The sequence below is a fragment of the Meleagris gallopavo genome, chromosome Z, assembly GCF_905368555.1.
Source record: "Meleagris gallopavo chromosome Z, MGAL_WU_HG_1.1, whole genome shotgun sequence".
NCBI classification, from domain to species: Eukaryota; Metazoa; Chordata; class Aves; order Galliformes; family Phasianidae; genus Meleagris; species Meleagris gallopavo.
This window is the reverse complement of record NC_139435.1, coordinates 62,240,336-62,259,381: the sequence shown is the minus strand read 5'-3', so window position 1 is coordinate 62,259,381 and position 19,046 is coordinate 62,240,336. Positions and strand designations below refer to the sequence as shown.

General features: G+C 37.7%; 1 protein-coding gene across 2 annotated transcripts in view; it reads left to right on the top strand.

Moving 5' to 3' along the window:
* EPB41L4A (erythrocyte membrane protein band 4.1 like 4A) overlaps positions 1 to 19,046 on the top strand; it is a 133,385-nt gene that overhangs the window by 81,252 nt on the left and 33,087 nt on the right. For both annotated transcript variants that reach the window (XM_085213232.1, XM_085213231.1), the window contains 3 exons: positions 7,202 to 7,293; positions 8,183 to 8,260; positions 12,646 to 12,758. In XM_085213232.1, coding sequence (XP_085069358.1) covers positions 7,202 to 7,293; positions 8,183 to 8,260; positions 12,646 to 12,758 — 283 coding nt within the window. The remainder of the gene's footprint in view (positions 1 to 7,201; positions 7,294 to 8,182; positions 8,261 to 12,645; positions 12,759 to 19,046) is intronic.

The following is a 19,046-nucleotide window of genomic DNA, read 5'->3' as shown; positions in this document are numbered from 1 at the left end:
CATTGGCAGTTTTGAGGAACACTCTCCATAAGAAATAGGTGGAAGCACACCATCTGCTAAAATTTGTTGGAAAGTACAGCAGAGATGAAATAATGGAGAATTTCCCATGTCTTATATGGAGCTTTATGGCATTTAGCAAAGGAGTTAATATTACGTAATAAGAAGAATGAATTATTTCTGAGTTTGAGTGCTTTCTTGAATCACATTTTCCATACTGTAGTGAAAACTGTGCAGGCTAGCTTGCCTTTTGTGTTTCCACACACTGGCTACTTCTCACACTGGCAGGCACCTTTCAACGGTACATGCATTCATCAAGTGGAAGTATTCTGTGCTTTTAGTGCCTGCAAAGTGTTTCTTTTCCTCTGAATAGTGTTACTTACAGGAGCTTCTTTGATACCTTCCTTCAAATAAATTTGTATGAGATTTTTTCAAACCTGCCAGAAAACTTGGAATGTATACTTCCCGATAAATGGGTGGAAGTGGACACCTAATCTCCTTGACAGATTTAGAAATGTCAGTCAAGATGTACAGCTCTGTGTCTGTAGGCTACCTAAAACATGCACTTAGGGTGCCTGTATTGGGATAAATTTTTATGGCTGCAGCTGCCAAGTTTATTGTTTACATTATTTAACTTTTCATAAACTTGATTATTTAATACTCTCAAGATATTGTTACTATATTATAATAAATATTTTTCCTTTGTTTTGTAGCATAGGCTCTTGCAGTTATTCTCTCTTCCACAAGGACATTTCCTGTGTGCTTAACTTGTTTATTCTATGTATTTTTTCCTGCGTACCTGTTGCTATTGTGTGAAAGCATGACTGTTGGGATTTTGGTTTTATATTTCATTGCTTCATTGCTTTGCTTACATTACATTTTTTTTCTCCCTAGGGGTATTGCTGTTATCCTTTCATAAACAAAATACTGCTCTTGTTATTTGCCCGTCAGTGGCTTGTTCTGACATGTGGAATGTGAGACCTGGGCCGAATCACAGAAGACATTTTTCAGTAGTATTAATCATTGTATCATTATTTTGTTGTCTCCTGGCTGGACCTATGCTGTGAATTCTGAAGTATCAGAATGAAATTGGGAACGTCTCCTCTGTGCAGGTTGCACAGGAGGGTTCCCTAAACAGCATACAGCTGCAGAGAATTTTTGAAGATGATGAAGGAGTATTTTTGTGCAGATTCCTTCAAGAAAATAGAGAGATACATCTGATATTTGTACACAATTTCTGGTAGCGTAGATAGGCGTTGAGCAACCTTGCTAGGAGAGATTTCAGCATTGTAGGTGGCTGTGGAAGGCCGTCTTGCAAACAAGGCCTGGTCACAGAGGATGTGCTCTGCAGAGGCCACCTATTGAATGGGTACGTGGGTCATTTTCTGTGCTTTCTCCATGTGAGAAACACAATTTTCTTCCCAGTTATCTCTTATCTAAGGAAGTGAATGAAATAGAGAAGAAAGTGGGTTGACAGATTTTGTGGTCTGGGAGCAGAGATGAAATAATAATCAGGAGTTCAAGATGCAGAGCTCTTTTTGCCCATAGATACCAAGCAAGCCCTTCTGTACTGTCCCATGCAGCCCATGCTGTTTTTGCTAACCACACCTTTTACTTTGGTTTTACTGTGTCTGAATGTGTAAGTGAATGAATTCAGTCCTTTCTAGAATATATGCAAAGATTCTATACTTGCTATTCTTTGTATCTCTCTTTTACCGAACCAGAAATTGTTGAATGAAATTGTTGAATGTGTGAAATACTTGCTTTCATCATTTCTTGTTTGAAAAGTAGGGCCTAATGACAGTCTAAAATTTTTGTTTAGAGGTGCTTTGAAATTTGGTTTATTTCAGATCAGAATAGTCCCTAAACAGTGTAATTAAAATTATTCACACATTTGCAAGACATGTCTTCTTCTGCAGTCTTTCTTAGTCAGGTGAAAAGTCTTAGCAGAATTCATAAGGTGCAGTAAGTAAAGACACTTTTAAGGAGCAGTACCAGCCACTGATGCATTCTTGATGAACTTCACGGTAGTTCCAAAGCATAGAATGTTCCCCAGTCTGGTGGCTGAAACTTGTCTAAATACAATTAAGAATTGTATTGTTGTAGAAGACTTCGGATATATATATATAAATATACTAATATAAATATTTAACCTCCTTTTATATTTGTTAAAATCTGAAAAATAGTTGTAAGGTGGTCCTTACCTGTCACACACTATATTCCACCTTGAGTTACAAGTTCTAGGCAAGAGTGTTTCATTTGATTTATTTTTTCTGTTTCTTGAGAAGATATAACAGGGGCTGAAGAGGTGTTCTTCCTGTTCTGATGTCCAGCTTAGCTAAAATTTCTACTGAAGACAAAAACTGAGTTTTGGTCTTTGTTATGTTTTAGGAATTACACATGGCTTTTTTATTGATTACATTTTTATTCACTCAAGCCAGAGTTTTTATGGAGGACAGAGGTGAACAAGCAGTTAGGTCAATATAGAGCTGCTATTGTTTGGTTGGTTGATTGTTGTTTTAGTTTTTTTTTAATTTCCGTTTATTATGTTCTTATTAATCCATCACAAAAATTGTGAGAAGGGCTTATCTTACTAGTAAAATTTTCAGTAATTAACATTTTTGAAGGATAAATACCATCCCTGAATAAGCCTAAGTTCATTGCCACTAAGGTGTTAGTGTAAGCGCTGTTTTTATATGTATAGTGTATATAGTTTATATGTATAGTGTATATAGTTTATATGTATAGTGTAGTGTAAGCGCTGTTTTTATATGTATAATTTAAAAAATATTAAAGACGATAGTTCGTCTTTAATATTTTTTAAATTATACATATATACATATATAAAATTATAATAATGCGATAACAAGATGCTTTTGTTTTGATCTTGATATGCTTCATGCAAACTGGCATATCATCACTAATTTTCATTACTGACTTGTATAGTGCTCTTAAAGATTGACCTTGTGTAACGCTAATACATTGTCCTTAATCTATGACTGGTATGCACTATGTAAATACACAAAAGACAGAATATTTCCCATTAAGAAACAATTAGTTAACAATTGATACTATTTAGGTGTCTGCCTGACCTGGTGATGAATAACGTTTTGAAGCAGTAGCTTCAGAGCTACCTTTAATATTTCTGTTACATGTGGATGCACTTGCAGTACATGCTGATGAGTGGATGATGTGTTTGGTAGGGGAACAAGATCTCTCCTTATGCTGCTCTGCTACACAGTGCCACTGAGGAAGCACTGTGTGTGCTGACAAGAGTTCCTTTTCAGGGCTGCCTTTTTTCTGAGCTTCGAATGGTGGTGGCCAGTGCTTGTCCTGTCAGCAGTCATTGCAGCTAAGTGCAGCTGCAGTTTTCAGCGTGTTTTTGATCCCTGGGATGTCTTGTGGCAAGCTGTCAAAGGTTCAGTAGTGCCATATGCATTCAGTGAGCGCAGAGGCAGGTAAAGGTTGGGTGGCACAGCAACTGCCAGGGGACTCATGGAAACCTCAGATGTCCTCCAGATCCATCCTGGCCATTAGCGATACAAGGCTGTGGATACGTGTTGAAGTACCCACCTATTGATAAGCCTGTGTAAGTCAAGCTATGTGCTGTACAACCTCTGTGCTGATCTTGCTGTCCCTCCTCCCATGGTTAGAAAAGGTGGTGAGGCTATGGTTTCTGACACAGTTTGAAGCTGAAGGATGAGAGCATTTTAAAAAAGAGGAGTGCCTGATCTTTGTCCTCGTGGAGTTTTAGAGCCTTTCTAGAGACCAGGAGAAGATGGCCAAGCACCTCAGCAGTCACACAGAGTAGCAAAGGCTGTGCCTTTGACTCCTGCCCCTTCCCTTGCTGCTGCAAATCACAGGCATGGCCAAAAATCACAAAAATAAGTGCTTTTCTGCTTGCCCAGAGAGCACGAGGACCTTTCCCAGAAGGTAGACAAGCTCTGAAGTGGGGCCATGTCTTGGTCATCTGTACACTGTACCACTCTGGAAGCTGTGAGCCCATAAAGAAATGACGGTAGGTGAAGTTGGTAAAAAGGTTGCCATTTAGTAGAAACAAAAGTTCATGGTGTCAGCAGGTATGGTGGTTCGTGCTCCACCTACAGGGGAGAACGAGTAACCCTGGAAGTAATTACTGCCTTTAGTACGGTTTTATTTTTATATATGGACTTAAAAATATGACAGAAATCATAGTGCTCTTGCAGTACTTCAGACTATCGTAAAAAAAAAGTAAGTGGAAAAAGTCCTAATCCTCGATATGTTGTTGCAATGTTATATTGGAGTTAGAAGAACTACAACTGAGACAAAGTGAAATATAATTAAGAGCTATGAATTGCCTTCCCTGTGTAGGTGAAAAACTTTGGGATAAATGTTCTAGGCTTTATTTCTTTATATTTAGTATAAAAGAACTGTGCTGTTTAGCTTATTACATGGATCCATTATGAGGCAGTGTTTAGTTTTCAGATGTGTGTTTTCCTTCAAACTCAAACCTCAGTGTGATATCAGAAAGCTTGTTGGTCCCTTCCTTAATTTTTTAGCTAGTTTTCCCAAATCTGAATTCCATAACTTAACTTACTGACAGTTTCTGGGTCTAGGCTTCCTTTGACTCTTCAGCCCTTGGCTACTGCATGCTGAGTAATAGCTGTTCCAGCGTGTAGTTCATCATCCAGATTTCTAACTTATCGGCTGAGATGAGTTCTCTTCTTGTAAAATAAGACCTTTAAAGAAAAGAATCATTTCTGATCAGATCTTAAAATCGTGTAACAGCGTGGCTATACCTTCTCATTTATTCTACATATGGGAAAATCCTTAAATTGTGATTTAGAAGAAAACATAGAAAAATAGAACTTTTTCCACGATATAAATATTTCCCTCAGTCTCAGTGGCATTCAGGCTAATAGTAAAGTATTGATAGGAGCAAATGAAAAAAGAATAAGATGCTACATATTTAAGGTGAGTAACTGAGTTATTCCCTAACAGAAGTGAAATGAATCGTTATATTACAAAGGACTTGTAATATCAGAGACCTGATTTGATATTGTTCTTTATAAGTATTCTACGACTGCTACAGTTGTGTGTGGGTTTATATGAAATCATGTCAGATGATAGTCTGATCCAGAAACTATAATCTAAATTAAATAATACTGTGTTTCTGCTATATGTCAAATATGCGAATGAAAAGTATCCTTTGACATGCCTTCATTAAATAATTCATTCTAATGTCACTGAATATAAAAAAACAGCATGATCTTTCAGTGAGTAAACTAGAATTTCTGGTTGCCAGAGAGGCATGAGCAGTGTAGTTATTCTTGGAAATTATAGGATAAATAGAATTTTCTCTTTGACAGTCTTATTCAGGAAGTGTTTTTTCTTTGTTTTAAATGCAGTTACTTAGATTAATTAATTAAATAATTAATTAATTAGAAACTTCAGAAATCTAGGTCTTTAGTTTTACTTTTTATAAAATATAAACCTATTTTTCTCCAACTTAAAGCCCTTGTGAGTCCTTAAGAGAAGTTAAGATCCCTGTCAAGCATGAAATTGTTTTTTAAGCAACTGTGAATACATTTATGGAAATAATTGAATACTTAATCATTTTATGCTGTGCACAGCAATATCAGATAAATCCTAGTTTTCAGTATTCCCAGTGGCAGCATGTCTTTTTTTGCTCTGATGCACCAGAGAAGAAAATGTGTTTTTGATGGAAGATTAGAATGTGATTTTCATTCCTTGGATATTTTGTGGAACTGTCCCAGGCAGCCATTAGACTTTTACATTGGAATAATATAACTAAAATTATCCATGGAAGGAAATAAGTTTATATATAGGTCTCCAATTTCTACTTTATTCAGGGAATAAAATTTCAATTATTCTAACAACAGGTGCAGAGATCTGTCATTTTTACTGTTACTTGTTTCAGGGTGGGAAAAGGCTGCCTGAGCAGGTCATTTGTGATTTTGTGTTTTTAATAGACATGTTAACTGATTTTTGTTAGAGATGGAATGTTGAAATCTAGAGAGCATACTGAGTTAGTTCACAGATTTCAAGTTCTTTGCAGGTCACAGTACCTAGTTAAAAGAGGTAGATGAGAAACCTGCCAGAACTCTTTACCTGCACATGCATGGCATTTCAGAAGTATAACTGGCACTAAGGCATCCATTTCCTAAAACCAGCTGCCCAGTGTGGTATGACTCATAGCCTGTTTGTGAGGGAAAGGTTTTAGGACTTGGCTATGTTACCAGCTCGTGCTGAGGAGTCATGCTTTAGTCAGTCGGTGTACTCATTCCTTTTGCAAATAACAGAAAAAAAAATGGAAAACTGAATTTTACTGAGCAACAGATACATGGAAATGTATTTTACATGAATGTTGTTGAAAGTTTAACTTGTTGGAAACAAGCTCTATGACATGTCTGTTGCTTCTTTTTGTCTACTGGAATCGTTTTATAGTTTGTATGTGTCTGCCTTCTCTTTCATCTCTCCCTGTGGTTTTTGGTTTCCTCACGTCTACTGCACTGACTGCCAAATTACTCAGGAATAGATTTTAAGCTTTGAAAACCCTTCTTTATTGTCTTTCTTCACTGTTGCCTCTGCAGGTGAATTTGAAGATTTTAATTTTTGACCTTTTTCCAAGTATTTTTAATTACTCTGAATTTAGCTTTATTGTTCTGTTTATCTTTCCTTCTCTCCATCTTTTTGATATCTAGCTTTATGTAAATTCTTCTCTACTTGCATGTCTTGCGCATTTTCTCCATGTGGTGTTACTTGATAGTATATATGACAAATGTGAGTTTCTCTCTTAAGTTTCTTCCTGCCCTTTTCTATATTGCTAAACAGGGCCTACTGAAGAGTATATTTGTCACAGATATGAGGTGAAGTTTCAGAAAGAATCAGAAACAAACTGTATGAAAAACCTTTTCGCTTTTTAGGTAGGAGAAGAGCTGAAGTCTGTGAACCTGAATCAAAGAACAGAAGTGTGATAATCATCTTGCTGTTCTGTTTTTCTGTCTCTAAGGAAAGCATTTTTAAAGTAATTATTTTCAACAGATGAGGAACAGAAATGAATTATCTAATTTAAAAGAACAATTGCAAAGAATTACAGACTTGATTGATATGAGATAGTCAGTTCCAGTGTTCAGTAAATGAAGATTTGTTTCACTAGCAGAATCCCTCATAACAATGTTGATTTCTTTTGTTTTGCCTTCAGTGCAATGAAACTTCCTTCTTTTTTGAGGCACGTGATAAGATCACATGCAAACATCTCTGGAAGTGCTGCGTAGAATATCATACGTTTTTTAGGTAAGTGATGCTGACATGTTGTTGCCAAAAGAAGAGAGACAGTATTGAGTAAGAACATATCAGGCTTGCTTTCTGGGAAGACATTTTTGTTTTGATTGTACCATGCTCTTAAAAGCTGATATTTTCCCTTCCCTTTTCTTACAATGATATTTAAAAAATGTTTAAAAATCTTTGAGAAATTCAGTGGTTTATTTTGTCATGGAATATTTTTCAAAGCAGTACCTCAGGTTCCATTACATAACTTTTAACTGAAGTATCCATGCATATGTATGACACGGTTTGAGCTGCAGTATATGTTTACATATTTAACCATCAAATTCTCTTCAGCATCATTGACTTTGAGGCTTTCTGGTTTTATGCATTACCGTATCTATGATTTCTGAGTAGCATTCTTTAGGGAGCACGGAGTTTCTTTTATTTTTTTTATAGACTGACTGCAGCTCTATAGCGTTTTGCTCATTAATTGAAGTGTATGAAATTTTTCTGAAATTGCAGGTCTTAAAACGCTTTATTTTACTATTGAAAAATACTGGCAGAAAAGTGCAAGGGCCAGTGGGTAGGAATCACATGAATGATTAAGCTCAGAATTCCTTTTGCAGTCTCATTACCATGTTATGATGTTTTTGACTCCTTCTTTGAAATGTTAAGCAAAAAGGATGCCAGTGCCAGCAGTTGGCCTTGCAATAAGGAGTTAATAAAAAGAGGAAAGCATAAACATGTGGTGTTGTGGAGCACTCAACCCCACAAGAATCTGTCAGGAGGTGCGGATGAAGAACAACTGACAGAAAATTACTTTTCTGGAATCTGAAATTTGTATTTTCCTTTCTTGGGAAGGAGAGTTGAAACCTACCTGTTTATCTCACTCTGTTTTATTTTTTGAACTATATAGAATGCCAGAGAATGAATCAAGCTCTCTGTCAAGAAAATTCAGCAAGTTTGGATCCATAGGTTATAAACATCGACACAGGTGAATTTATTTTCTTGTTTAAATTTCTGTTCATTTAATTCCTTTATTCCTTTTGTTCTTCTCTTCCAATGAAAGAAAAGTTCCACCCAGGCAAGGCATTGGGGCAGTTCTGTTCACAAAGCAAGAATCAGCACCACTTTATCAGACTGTTTGCAGCAGTCCAGGGACAAATGTGAAAGTTTCTTCATATTACCCATATTACCCAGATTAATACAGCTGGCTAGGGCCTGCTGGTGTCCACAGTGAAAGTGGGAGGAACTCTGTCAGTGCTTTAAGTCAGAGTATCATTGTAAATTCTGAAATTATGTTCATGCCCTGAAGGTTTTAATCTGACATCTGAGAAATACCGCAATGGAGGCTATTATAATGGACGCAATTGGCTGCTGCCTTTCTTCTGGGAATTAACCAAAAGAGGGTGCAGAGAAGCATAGAAAATGTGTAGCTGTGAGATCCTTCTTTAAAACTCCTGCAACTGAGCTCCTGCAAATGAACTTGATCTGGATGGTGATATTTAATGTTGCAGCAGTAGTGCTGATGTAGTGTTGTTGATTTTAGAATATAAGTGAGGGCAGACCTGAAAGGAGGACCTATCTTTCCTAATTGGAGGGGCTGGGAAAAATTGAATAAGTTTTCAAGATGATGACCCTTGAAATAAGCAGTGAACTTCAGACTAAGGATGTATAGAGAACACTTACTCTCAGTTTCAGCCAGAGTTAACCAAGCTGTGATATAAAGGGAAGTTAATATGATGGTACACTGCATATGTGGAAGATGTCACCAGGAATGTGGGTTTATGATGCTCTTTACGATGCTTTACGATGGGTCACAAAAGAGTAGCAAGATATAGAATAAATTGCAGTATGTCAGGATGTCAGTAGTTTTTCAGCACCTCCAGCGATGGTGACTCAACTCTGAAAGAGTCTGTCCACTCCTTCAGAGACTTAATTTTTCTGAATATCCAACCTAACTTCCCTGGCTCACATTGACACCAAATCCAGTTCTGTTGCATTGGCAGAACAACTTTGAACCAAATAAAGTATGGTCTGATTTTTAGAATTGCTTTAGAGTTGCATATTCAGTGAACTTGAAAGGGAGAGTTGAGAGCAGTAAATCAAAGTCATATCTGTAAGTTGGCCTTTCATTTTTTCATTAATATTTTTCTTGTGACTCATGTAGAAATAAAGATAGTTTTTCGTATTTCATAGTTATTTTGAAGTTGCTGCCTGAAAAGGTGTTTTTACTATAAAGGCAAATTCTGCAGGCATTTTCTGTGGCCTGCAAATACACCAGGTTTATTTAAGTTTATTTTTGGCTATTCTTGTCTGTCTTTCATACTCTATTTCCACCATCACTTAAGAAATACATGGATCTTCCTATTGGGAATACTTTTCTAAAAACAAGAAAACCATCACCCACCATGTCTCTGGCAGCTCCTTGACTGGAGTCAGCAGCTTTGGTAGCTGCTAATAGCAGCATGCACTGGTAACTCTATTATATTTTTCCTCCTTCAGGCAGAACTCACAGTCAGCTTGCGGTTAACCCTGGAATAAGGATCTTGTATGTAGGGAAGATGTTACTGATGGGGAAAATGAGTATGCTGATGCTGAGCCTGAGTTCATGTGACTGAGTCCGGACTGTCTCCAGCCAGGATCACTGTTGTGCTTCTGTTCCATCTTCTCCAACATATTTTCTCACAATCTAAATTATCTGGGTTATCATGTTATCAGCCATGATCCAGCTTCTTCTTTCTTTAGGTTGTAGAGGAATAATTGTCCTGCCTTTGAGTTTTCTGGTTTGATCCTGACCTGCAAAATCTCATCTATGAAACTGGATAGGAGCCCCCTTAGTTCCTACCAGTGTACTTAGGAAGAGTTTCCCCTGTTGGATCGTTTCAGCACATCGGAGCCTGGGAAGTAGTGCAGCGGCTGTGATGAGGTCTCCCTAGAGCCTTCTCTTTTCCAAGCTGAAAAAGCCGAGATCCCTCAGCCTTTCTTTGAAAGAGGCGCTCCAGCCCTCTGATCATCTTTGTAGTCCATCTCTGGATCCACTCCAACAGCTCCACATCTTTTCGCAAACTTACTGAGGATGCACTCAATCCCACTGTCCATGTCAATGATGTTATATAATACCAGTCCCAGTACCCCTGACGGACACCATGTGTTAGTGGTCTCCACCTGGGAATTAAACTACTGACTACAATTCTTTGTATGCTGCCTTCCAGCCAGTTCCTTATCCACAGAGTTGTTCATCCATGAATCTCCAAGTTAAGAAGCAAGTGAGTCATGCAGAATAGTATCCAGGTAGATTACATCAGTTGCTTATCAAACAGTGCTGTTACTCTGTCACAGAAGGACATCAGATTTTTCAGGGGCAGTTTGCCTTTAGTGAAGCTGTACTGGCTGTCACCTATGATCTCTGCTCCATGACATTGCTGGGGCACGAAAGTGAGACTGGCTGTCTTATAGTTCCGTGGGTCTTTCTTCTTTCGCTTTTTAAAAAAAACCTGAAGTGATAATTAGTGACTGACACCTTAACTCTCCTCTTGGAATTCAGAATGGCAGCATTGCCATTTTTATCTGCTATGAGAATGTTCTATTTGCTTTGATTATTTCTCTTTGCTTTTTTATCTTGTTTTTATTTTGTTTTAGTCCCAAAAGTGCTGACAGTGTTTTATGCCTGCATGCGTGGTAGTTTTGTGATTTTTGTTGTCGGTATTCCACATCATAACATCGCGTAAAGCAGTGGGAGTTAAAGAGTTAATGCTCTGGTTCTGTGAGCTGCCTTTTTTGGGCATTTTGGGTTCTCAGAGGGGAGGGGGAATGGCATTCCCAGAGGTCTTGAAGCCCAGAGGAAGAAAGGTATAGCTCCTGGCAGGACTTTAATTGCTCTCCCTCTGTCTTGCTCGGTTCGCTGTGGAGAAAAGCACATGTTCCTTTCCGTCTACAGAGTAAGGCCTCGGCTTTGGATACGCTCTCTCATTTTGTTTGATTTTGTTGGATTTTGTTGGATTCAGTAAATTAATGTTCCTCCTCAGATCGTTACCATGTTCTTTTTTAAACCCATGTATACTATCTCCCTACCCTTCCCCCTCCACCTTCCCTGCTCTCCCGAGGTGCAGGCCCTCAAGTCACTCATTAAAGCCAGACCAGTGTAAACGATTAACGCCTTGTTGTTTTTTTTCCCTCCTCTTTGTTTTTTTTTTCTCTTCGGGCCTGTGCCCCCTGTCACGGACACAGATCTAGAGATAACTCGGTGACAGCAAGCATCATTAGCTCAAAGCAGAAGCTATAATTTCGTCACTGTGCAGTGTATGCATGAGACCATACTATTATTTTTAGTCCTGGCTTTCAAAAAAAACAGTTTCCTTAATATCAGATGTTTTGGTGAGTACGTGGAGGTGTTAGTGTGAGTGGAAGATCTTACCTAGAGATACTTTGTTAAAACCATTTTTTGGAATTTGTGAGACTGGTGTGGTTCCAGAACTGGAAAACTGAAAGGAATTATTTTATGGCTAACTTGGGAAGAAAAAATTGAAACTGAGTATCAAAAAATGACATTATTTTGATGTAACATTAGAAATTTTTCTTGTCCTTAATATTTTTACAAATGTTGAGAAAATCATAGTTCTCCAATGTTTATTACCCATGTGGAGCTCTGGGTGAAAATTCAGTGATCCTAGTGGAGTGTATTCATGTAGCTCAGAAAATCTGTGACGAGCATCAGTATAATCGCTTGGTGCTTGCTACTGCGATACTTGATGACTTCCGAATCACAGTACTGCAGGTGTTACATCAACTGGGAGTTAATGCTGTTACCTCCTTTGTATTGTAAGTTTCCAAAAGGAAACATGGAGTTCTGGAGAGAAGTATAGAGCCTGTTTCACATTTTTGTTATGAACACCTTATTCTGTGTACTCACGTGGAGAGGGAGACATTAGAATGTAGAAAAATGTATTCACTTTTAAAATGGTGTGTCATGGAAGAATCTTGCTGGTAAGCGGGAATCAGGTCTTGTACTTAGCTTGCAATCTGTTAGTTTATGCTAGTGAGAGTGCTTTGTTATGCCGTGCTTTGCACTGGGCTCTCCTTGCCCTTCTTATCATCTTTCCACTACAGCAGAGCCAGTAGCTTCTTAGTGACTAAAACTGAACAAAGTTAACTGTGTGTTTTCCAGAGATAAAAACTGAAAGGGAGAACTCAGGATCTAATCAAATTATTAATTATTTGATTGCTTACTTTTCTCTGCAGGACTATAGAGCTGAGAATGAGGACAGAATAGCTCTAAAAATATGCTGTCTGAACCCTATGCATTTTTCAGTTTAGATCTTTCATTTCTTAGATAGCTTTTCCAACTGTTGATCCAAATGATTTTGTTGTCTTTTCAAGTGGCAGGATGTCTTTTCAAATGACCAGAGACCCTTCTATTCAGCTCCCACGGCCTGACCAGTGCATTGAAAGAAGTCGTAGTAAGACATATCCAAAAAGGACACAACAGACAGGTAAGTTTTTGTATGCTTTACCTGTGGAAAGATTTCATCCTGGTGTGTGGCTCATTTCCCTCTCAAGAGATAACTCAAAATTGGTTCAATGTCCTTGAGGATTTCTTAGAGATGAATTCCGCTTTCTTTTAAGGCAGCATGTGTATCTAACTATAAGTTGTTAAAAAAACGTTATGGATAAAAATAAAAAAGATGCATGGATCAGGTAATTAAAATATGTATTTGTACATCTAATTTAGAGGGAAGTTTGAACACAAGCAGTGAAAAGATATTTTACAGGAATGCTATCTCTCTCTCTAGTTGGGATCCCATTATTATACCACTTGACCAAGGCCTTTCTTTTACATTTTTTTTCCAATTCAGTAAAGCTAGAGTGATATCCCTGTATTTTGATGTTAAGTGGAACAGAAGTTAATGCTGTCCTCTATCAAGTTTTAACATGATTCAGTTTTGTGGGCTGGAAATTCATAACTACATGTTGAAAACACCAGAGGAAAATGGAAATTTTTGCAGGTACTAGGAGAAGCATGTAAAAGAAGTGGTAATCACAGGAGTCATGCACAAAACAATTAACCTGACCTGAAATCTAATAACGGGGAAAAATCCTTTATTTTTTCAGGTATACTTAGCTTTGTTGTAACTGCATTTAACACAGATTTCAGTGGAACTTGAGTTGAATACAGAAGTGAGCATGTGTTAGAGATTTAAGAAGAACTTGCCTGAGCCTTAAAATATAAGTAAGCTTTATCATGGATTAGTACAGCATTGCGAACTTTTGAGAGTGACAGATTTTAAAAAGTGCAGGTATATGTGTCTGGTGATGTCCTTTGTTTAATGTGGAGCCTGATTTTGGCTCGGAAACAAAGCCAGTGTGTTTCGCCTTTTAGCTGCACTGTGTCTTGAAGTGTTGCATAATTACCACTCTTGCTCTTGGAACATCTGAACATATAAATCCATTATACAATTCAGTGATCAGGGTTGGTTTGTTTGTTTTTTTAAGTGCAAAAATACAACTACTTTGCTTTCAGATCATGCATCCTCTTGTCAGTGACTTTCTAGATGTATGGTTTATCTTTTAGGTAGTCCTATGTGAGAGCTGGTCTTAATGATCTTTTCTGGATCCCTTCCAGCTCAGGATATTCTGCAGTTTATCTGTGGCTTGTCTTGCTGTTTACCCTTGAACCTGTTGACTTAGACTTTGGCTCTGCTGGACTGTCCTGTTCTTTGAGTGGTGTTTCAAGATGAATGGCATTTCCCATCTCATTAGTCCCCCTGTTCAGTTATGCAGAAAACTGTGTGGTTATTCAGAAGTAAATTTGTTAGTTGAAACTCAGCCCTTAGTTGAAACCAATGTCTGTACCTGTGCAGGCAGTGAATGTCAGTCTGCTCACGAGCAACTTGTGATTGTTTCAGTTTTTTTGGCTGGAACTGTGAGGCAAAGAGAAACCTGTGACCTGTTCTGCTTGTGTAAAATAATGCAGAATTCCCTGGCCAGTCAATGCCTGTTTGTTGTTATGGGGGATTTTAATGCTTTGTCTTACTTTAAAGATAAAATAGAAAGGTGTTTTTTTTGTTTGTTTGTTTTTTTCCCCATCCTGTCTTATTTCTATGTATTGGTGTAATTTCTAGCCATCATTCTGATTGTCTTGCTTTTAATTTAGCTTAACTGAAAAGCCACGTGATCTAAATGTGCAGTCATTTTCCACCGATGTAGGTGTATTACCGCAAAAGCTCTTAAAATTCATTGAATTTGATTAATTTCCAATCTATTATATGGTCTAAGGAAAAATAATTTTGTAATTACAAAATGCATTCTTCTCCATAAATGAGTATATTTTTGAGTCTTTTGTTTTCTTTTCATTTTATATTTCAGTATTCATGCTGATAATCAAACTGCTAGTTCTTTTCCATTTAAATGAATTTTCAGACACTGATGGGTGATTAATGTGATTTCTCCTCTATGTGACAATCTGCTGCATATCACTGGGTTATATCCATTCTTTTTCCTCTAATCTAGCTATTAGATACAGCAATATTCAGTCCATTTCATTCAGTGAATTGGGTCCACTTGATATCTTAAGCAACGTTTGGTAAAAACAAAGCCAGCTGAGATAACGTGTATTTTACAGAATAATTTTTATCATGAAATGCAATCTAAATACTCTTATGAACTAAAATGCCGCATGACTTAAATCTCTTAGAGAATAATATGATGTTACTTCTTAAAATAAATATTCCTTTTGCATAATGAGATACAGTGGTTGCCATTGATGACTTCTCCTTTTTCCTTAACTTCATGTTTCTAGTATGGTGTAATAAGGTTAAATATGCCTTGTTTAACATTTTAAACAAGTTGATTTTAGTTTATATCTGCTAGATTAGATCAGGTGTTTTCTGCAAATGCTGCTTAAATTGCCATCCAACTGAACGTAGCTTTTAATTTATCTTTTCGTAATGAACAGCAGTTTCTCTTATTCTCCTCTCTCCCACAAACTTCAGCAACTTACTTCTTGTCTTCCTGGAGTTCAGCATCTTTCCTCACCTGTTTCTTTAGTTTTTCTTCCTTTTCTTAACATTGCAACATTAAGTGCATGAAACCAATGCTTCTCTGTCTACAGTCTGTCAATTAGCTGTTTTGTTTTGTTTTGTTTTGTTTTGTTTTGTTTTGTTTTGTTTTGTTTTGTTTTGTTTTGTTTTGTTTTAAACCCATTAGTGTCAGGAACGAGCCCAGCCACAACTGTGATTTTGGACAATTAGGTGAACCAATAGCTACAAATGGATGGCTGTAGCATGTGCAGTCTGCATTGCTACTGCTTTACAGGTTGCAGATAGTGTGTGAAGTGCTGAAGTCTCTAATCTCAGACATCTCATTAAAACGCTTTTTGCTGTTCCTCCTTTTTGTATACATGTTCTGGGGTTACTAGCAGTTGCATAGTATGCATTCTTCTTTTTTTTTTTTTTTTTTCCAGTCACTTTAATGTATAGGCTAACTGTTTGCAGTGCTGAGTTGTCTGATTCCCTTAGTAGAAGAGGCTGAACAGGCATTTGGGCATTAGCATTGCAGATTATTTTCCTAGAATCCAGATTACAGTTGCTTAAAGTGCAGTAACTTCCATTTTATCATTCACTTAGCACATTGCAAGTCTCAGTAGCAAAAGAGTCTGGAAGAATCAGAGGGGGAAACTTCACTGACTGGACAATCAATGCTTTTATATTAGTGCTTTTTTTTCCCCACTGTGTATGTTTAGGTTTTTGTTCAAGTTTGTGTTCTGTTGGAGAACATTTTTTGCTTTGTTTTGTTTTGTTAAACCTTAAGCCTGGGGTAGGCGTAGCTTATTTAGTTCTCTTATTCTCCCAGTTTCAGGTGAGAGAGAGAGTAACATTTTGTTCTGGTCACAAATCATAAACTCAAGCAGGATCAGTCATTGTTCTGCTTTACTCTTACACAGGACTGATCATATTCAGCTTTCACAATAACTGGTACAGGCTGTTCAATGAAAGTGTCCTTTATTCTTTCGACTAAGTACAGCACTTGAGAAGTTCCCCAGGAACGTTCTCTCTGGACAAACACTGGTGTGGACAGAACTGTTGCCATGGGTCCTGGTTTATTCCCTGGTGGCACACGCATTGCTCAGGTCTTACAATGTTCTTTGCTAGCTGAAGGCTTGACTTGGCAGTGCCTTGCAAACTGTACAGTTGCATAAACCAGTGTAGAGTAAACCTTGGCATTCTGATTTAAAATCCATATGGAGAGTCATTTGAATAAGTACTAAAATTGCAGTTTTACTTGAATTCTAATAGCCCTTAAGCTGCAGTGCCCAGTCCCTGTATTTTTTAATTCCCTGGGATCACAATCCGTGCCCTGGCTAACCTACCTAACCTATCATTATCTCATAGTTGGTAGGAGTGTTGAATTGGGGCATTCAAAGTGTAGTAAGTCTTTTCCCAGAAAACTGTGGGATTGAATTGGAAAGCTGAATCTTAGAAAATGACTGTTGGGTCAGTTGCGTCTATTTATTTACTTGTTTATTTTGAGTTTTAAATTTTAAAGGTGATTTAAATCACAGGCTTTGTAAAAGGATGAATGTGTCTACTGCTGTATTTTATACAGATGGCAATGTCAGCACAAATAAGGTTTGTAAATTAGCTTATAAAACATTATCACAGAGTAAGATATATGAGTGTACACTTTTGAAGTCCATTCTTATTGGTTCTTAGTAATGTGCATTGCAAAGCATGGACTCTTACTGCATGTTTTGCTTTTGATCACATTGTCTTCAGCCCTCACTCATAGATTTGAGTACAAAGACTGCTTCCAGATAGTGTTAGTGAAATTGCTCTAGCTGATGAGAATCAGGCAAGACTTAATTAGCTTGCCAGTTCTTGAGATTTTGGATTTTAGTGTTTTTAAAGTCTATTTAAGCTTGAATGCCAAAGTGAGCATCAGCGCTGTTGTAATGTGAATCGAAGTGTTCATTCATGTTTCTGGGAAATTTCAGTTCTGTGAATGCTTACCTAGTAAAAGGAAGACAACCAAGAAAACCTACAAGTTGAAGATTTCTGGTTACCTAAGGTATTTTTGAGAATTCTCAGAAGAAAGAGTAAATGTAAGAAACTAATACAAGTTTCTTGAGAAGGTACTGTAGTAGGGCTAGCATTTGGACAATTTTTCTGGAGGTTATTCTTTTATATTAGACAAACTAACATACAGAGATGTATGTTGGTAGAACAGTAGTACTGTGTGAGGTCACAGAAGATACAGGAGGTGGAACATACTTAAGGACAGTTATTTTTCTTTGTGGACAGAAGCCTTTCCTCTCACTTAACGTGGTTATTTATACAATATAATTGTACAGCAAAAATTGTGGTTTTCTTTTTGTTGTTGTTGTTTTTTGTTTTTCTCCACCCCCCCCCCAAAAAAAAGCAAAAAAAGCATCTAAATGTAGGCAAAGGCGGAGTCAATCAGATGCTGCTTGTATGAGAACTTCTCTCAGTAGAAGGGAATTTGTATTTCTGTCTAGATTCTGGCTCTATGTGATTGTCATTGGTATGTTGTCTTTTCTGTTTTTCACTCAACTAAGTTCTTGTTGAAAGTACAGCGGTAGCCATGATAATCAGCGGTGAGGAGGAGCTCTATGAAGCTAGTGCTCTGATCCAAAAGCTGATGTACTGATGTAGGCTCTGGACTGTGTTGCATAAATCCCCACTTTTGGATACCACAGGTGCCTGTGTGCATCGTTATTGCCAGACATGGCAAAAGATCTGTTCTGGAGCAATTGGGCCAGGACTCTTCTTCTGTGAGTGGCTTTGTGGCTTTGACATGATTTGGGAGTTGAGTTCTTGTCACTCCATCAGCACTCCTCGGGCTTAATGGGAAGCTACTTCTTTTATAGCTCAATATCAAAGTTACTAAAATTACGTCTGCTGTTTGGAACAACAGTAGCTTTGTTGATTTCATTACTTCTGTGGGTGAAGTTATTACAGTGGGCTTTTTTATATCACATATTTGATGGCATAGGAAAGGCAAGTTATATGTATCTCTATTAAAAAAGAAAAGAAACACTGAGATATACTTGGTAGTTAGACACTTCAAACTACATGGTTTTCATTTCACTACCAGCATCCTCCCTAAAGTGGCAAATTTTTGCTTTCTTTCCTCATGTTCTGTTATCTTTATGTGTGATTTTGACTGAAAGCATTTTTAGAGGTCTCAAGAAGAATTTTTGCACCAGTCTTCTGTGCCCTCAGTGTAGTTTGGGGACTTCTTTTCCCTAATCATAACTTAGCTACACTAACTACACTAACTACAATAACTACATTAACTACATTAACTATACGATTAACAATAATCGTAACTTAACTGCATTGCATAAGCAAAGGTGACTATTGTTACTTGAGGCCCTCTGCAGCATGCAAGACGTCTCCAGAAGACCAACAGGTCTGACATGTAGGAGACCCACACACCTGGTGAGGCCCCTGGTGGCCTGACAAGATGCTTTAGTGTCCTGGATTCAGCTGGGACAGAGTTGATTTTGTTCGTAGTGTCTAGTATTATGCTGTGTTTTGGTTCTAGGAGAAAAACAGTGTCAGTAACACAAATGGTTTGGTTGTTGCTGCTATGCTATGCTGCAGAGCCAAGGATGTTTCAGCTTCTTGTACTGCCCTCCCAGTACAGAAGGGCGCAAAGAGCTGGGAGGTGGCAGAACCAGGACAGCTGACCTAAACTGGCCAAGGGGATGTCTTGCACTGCATGATGTGGCATGCAGAAAAACTATAGAACCATCTGGG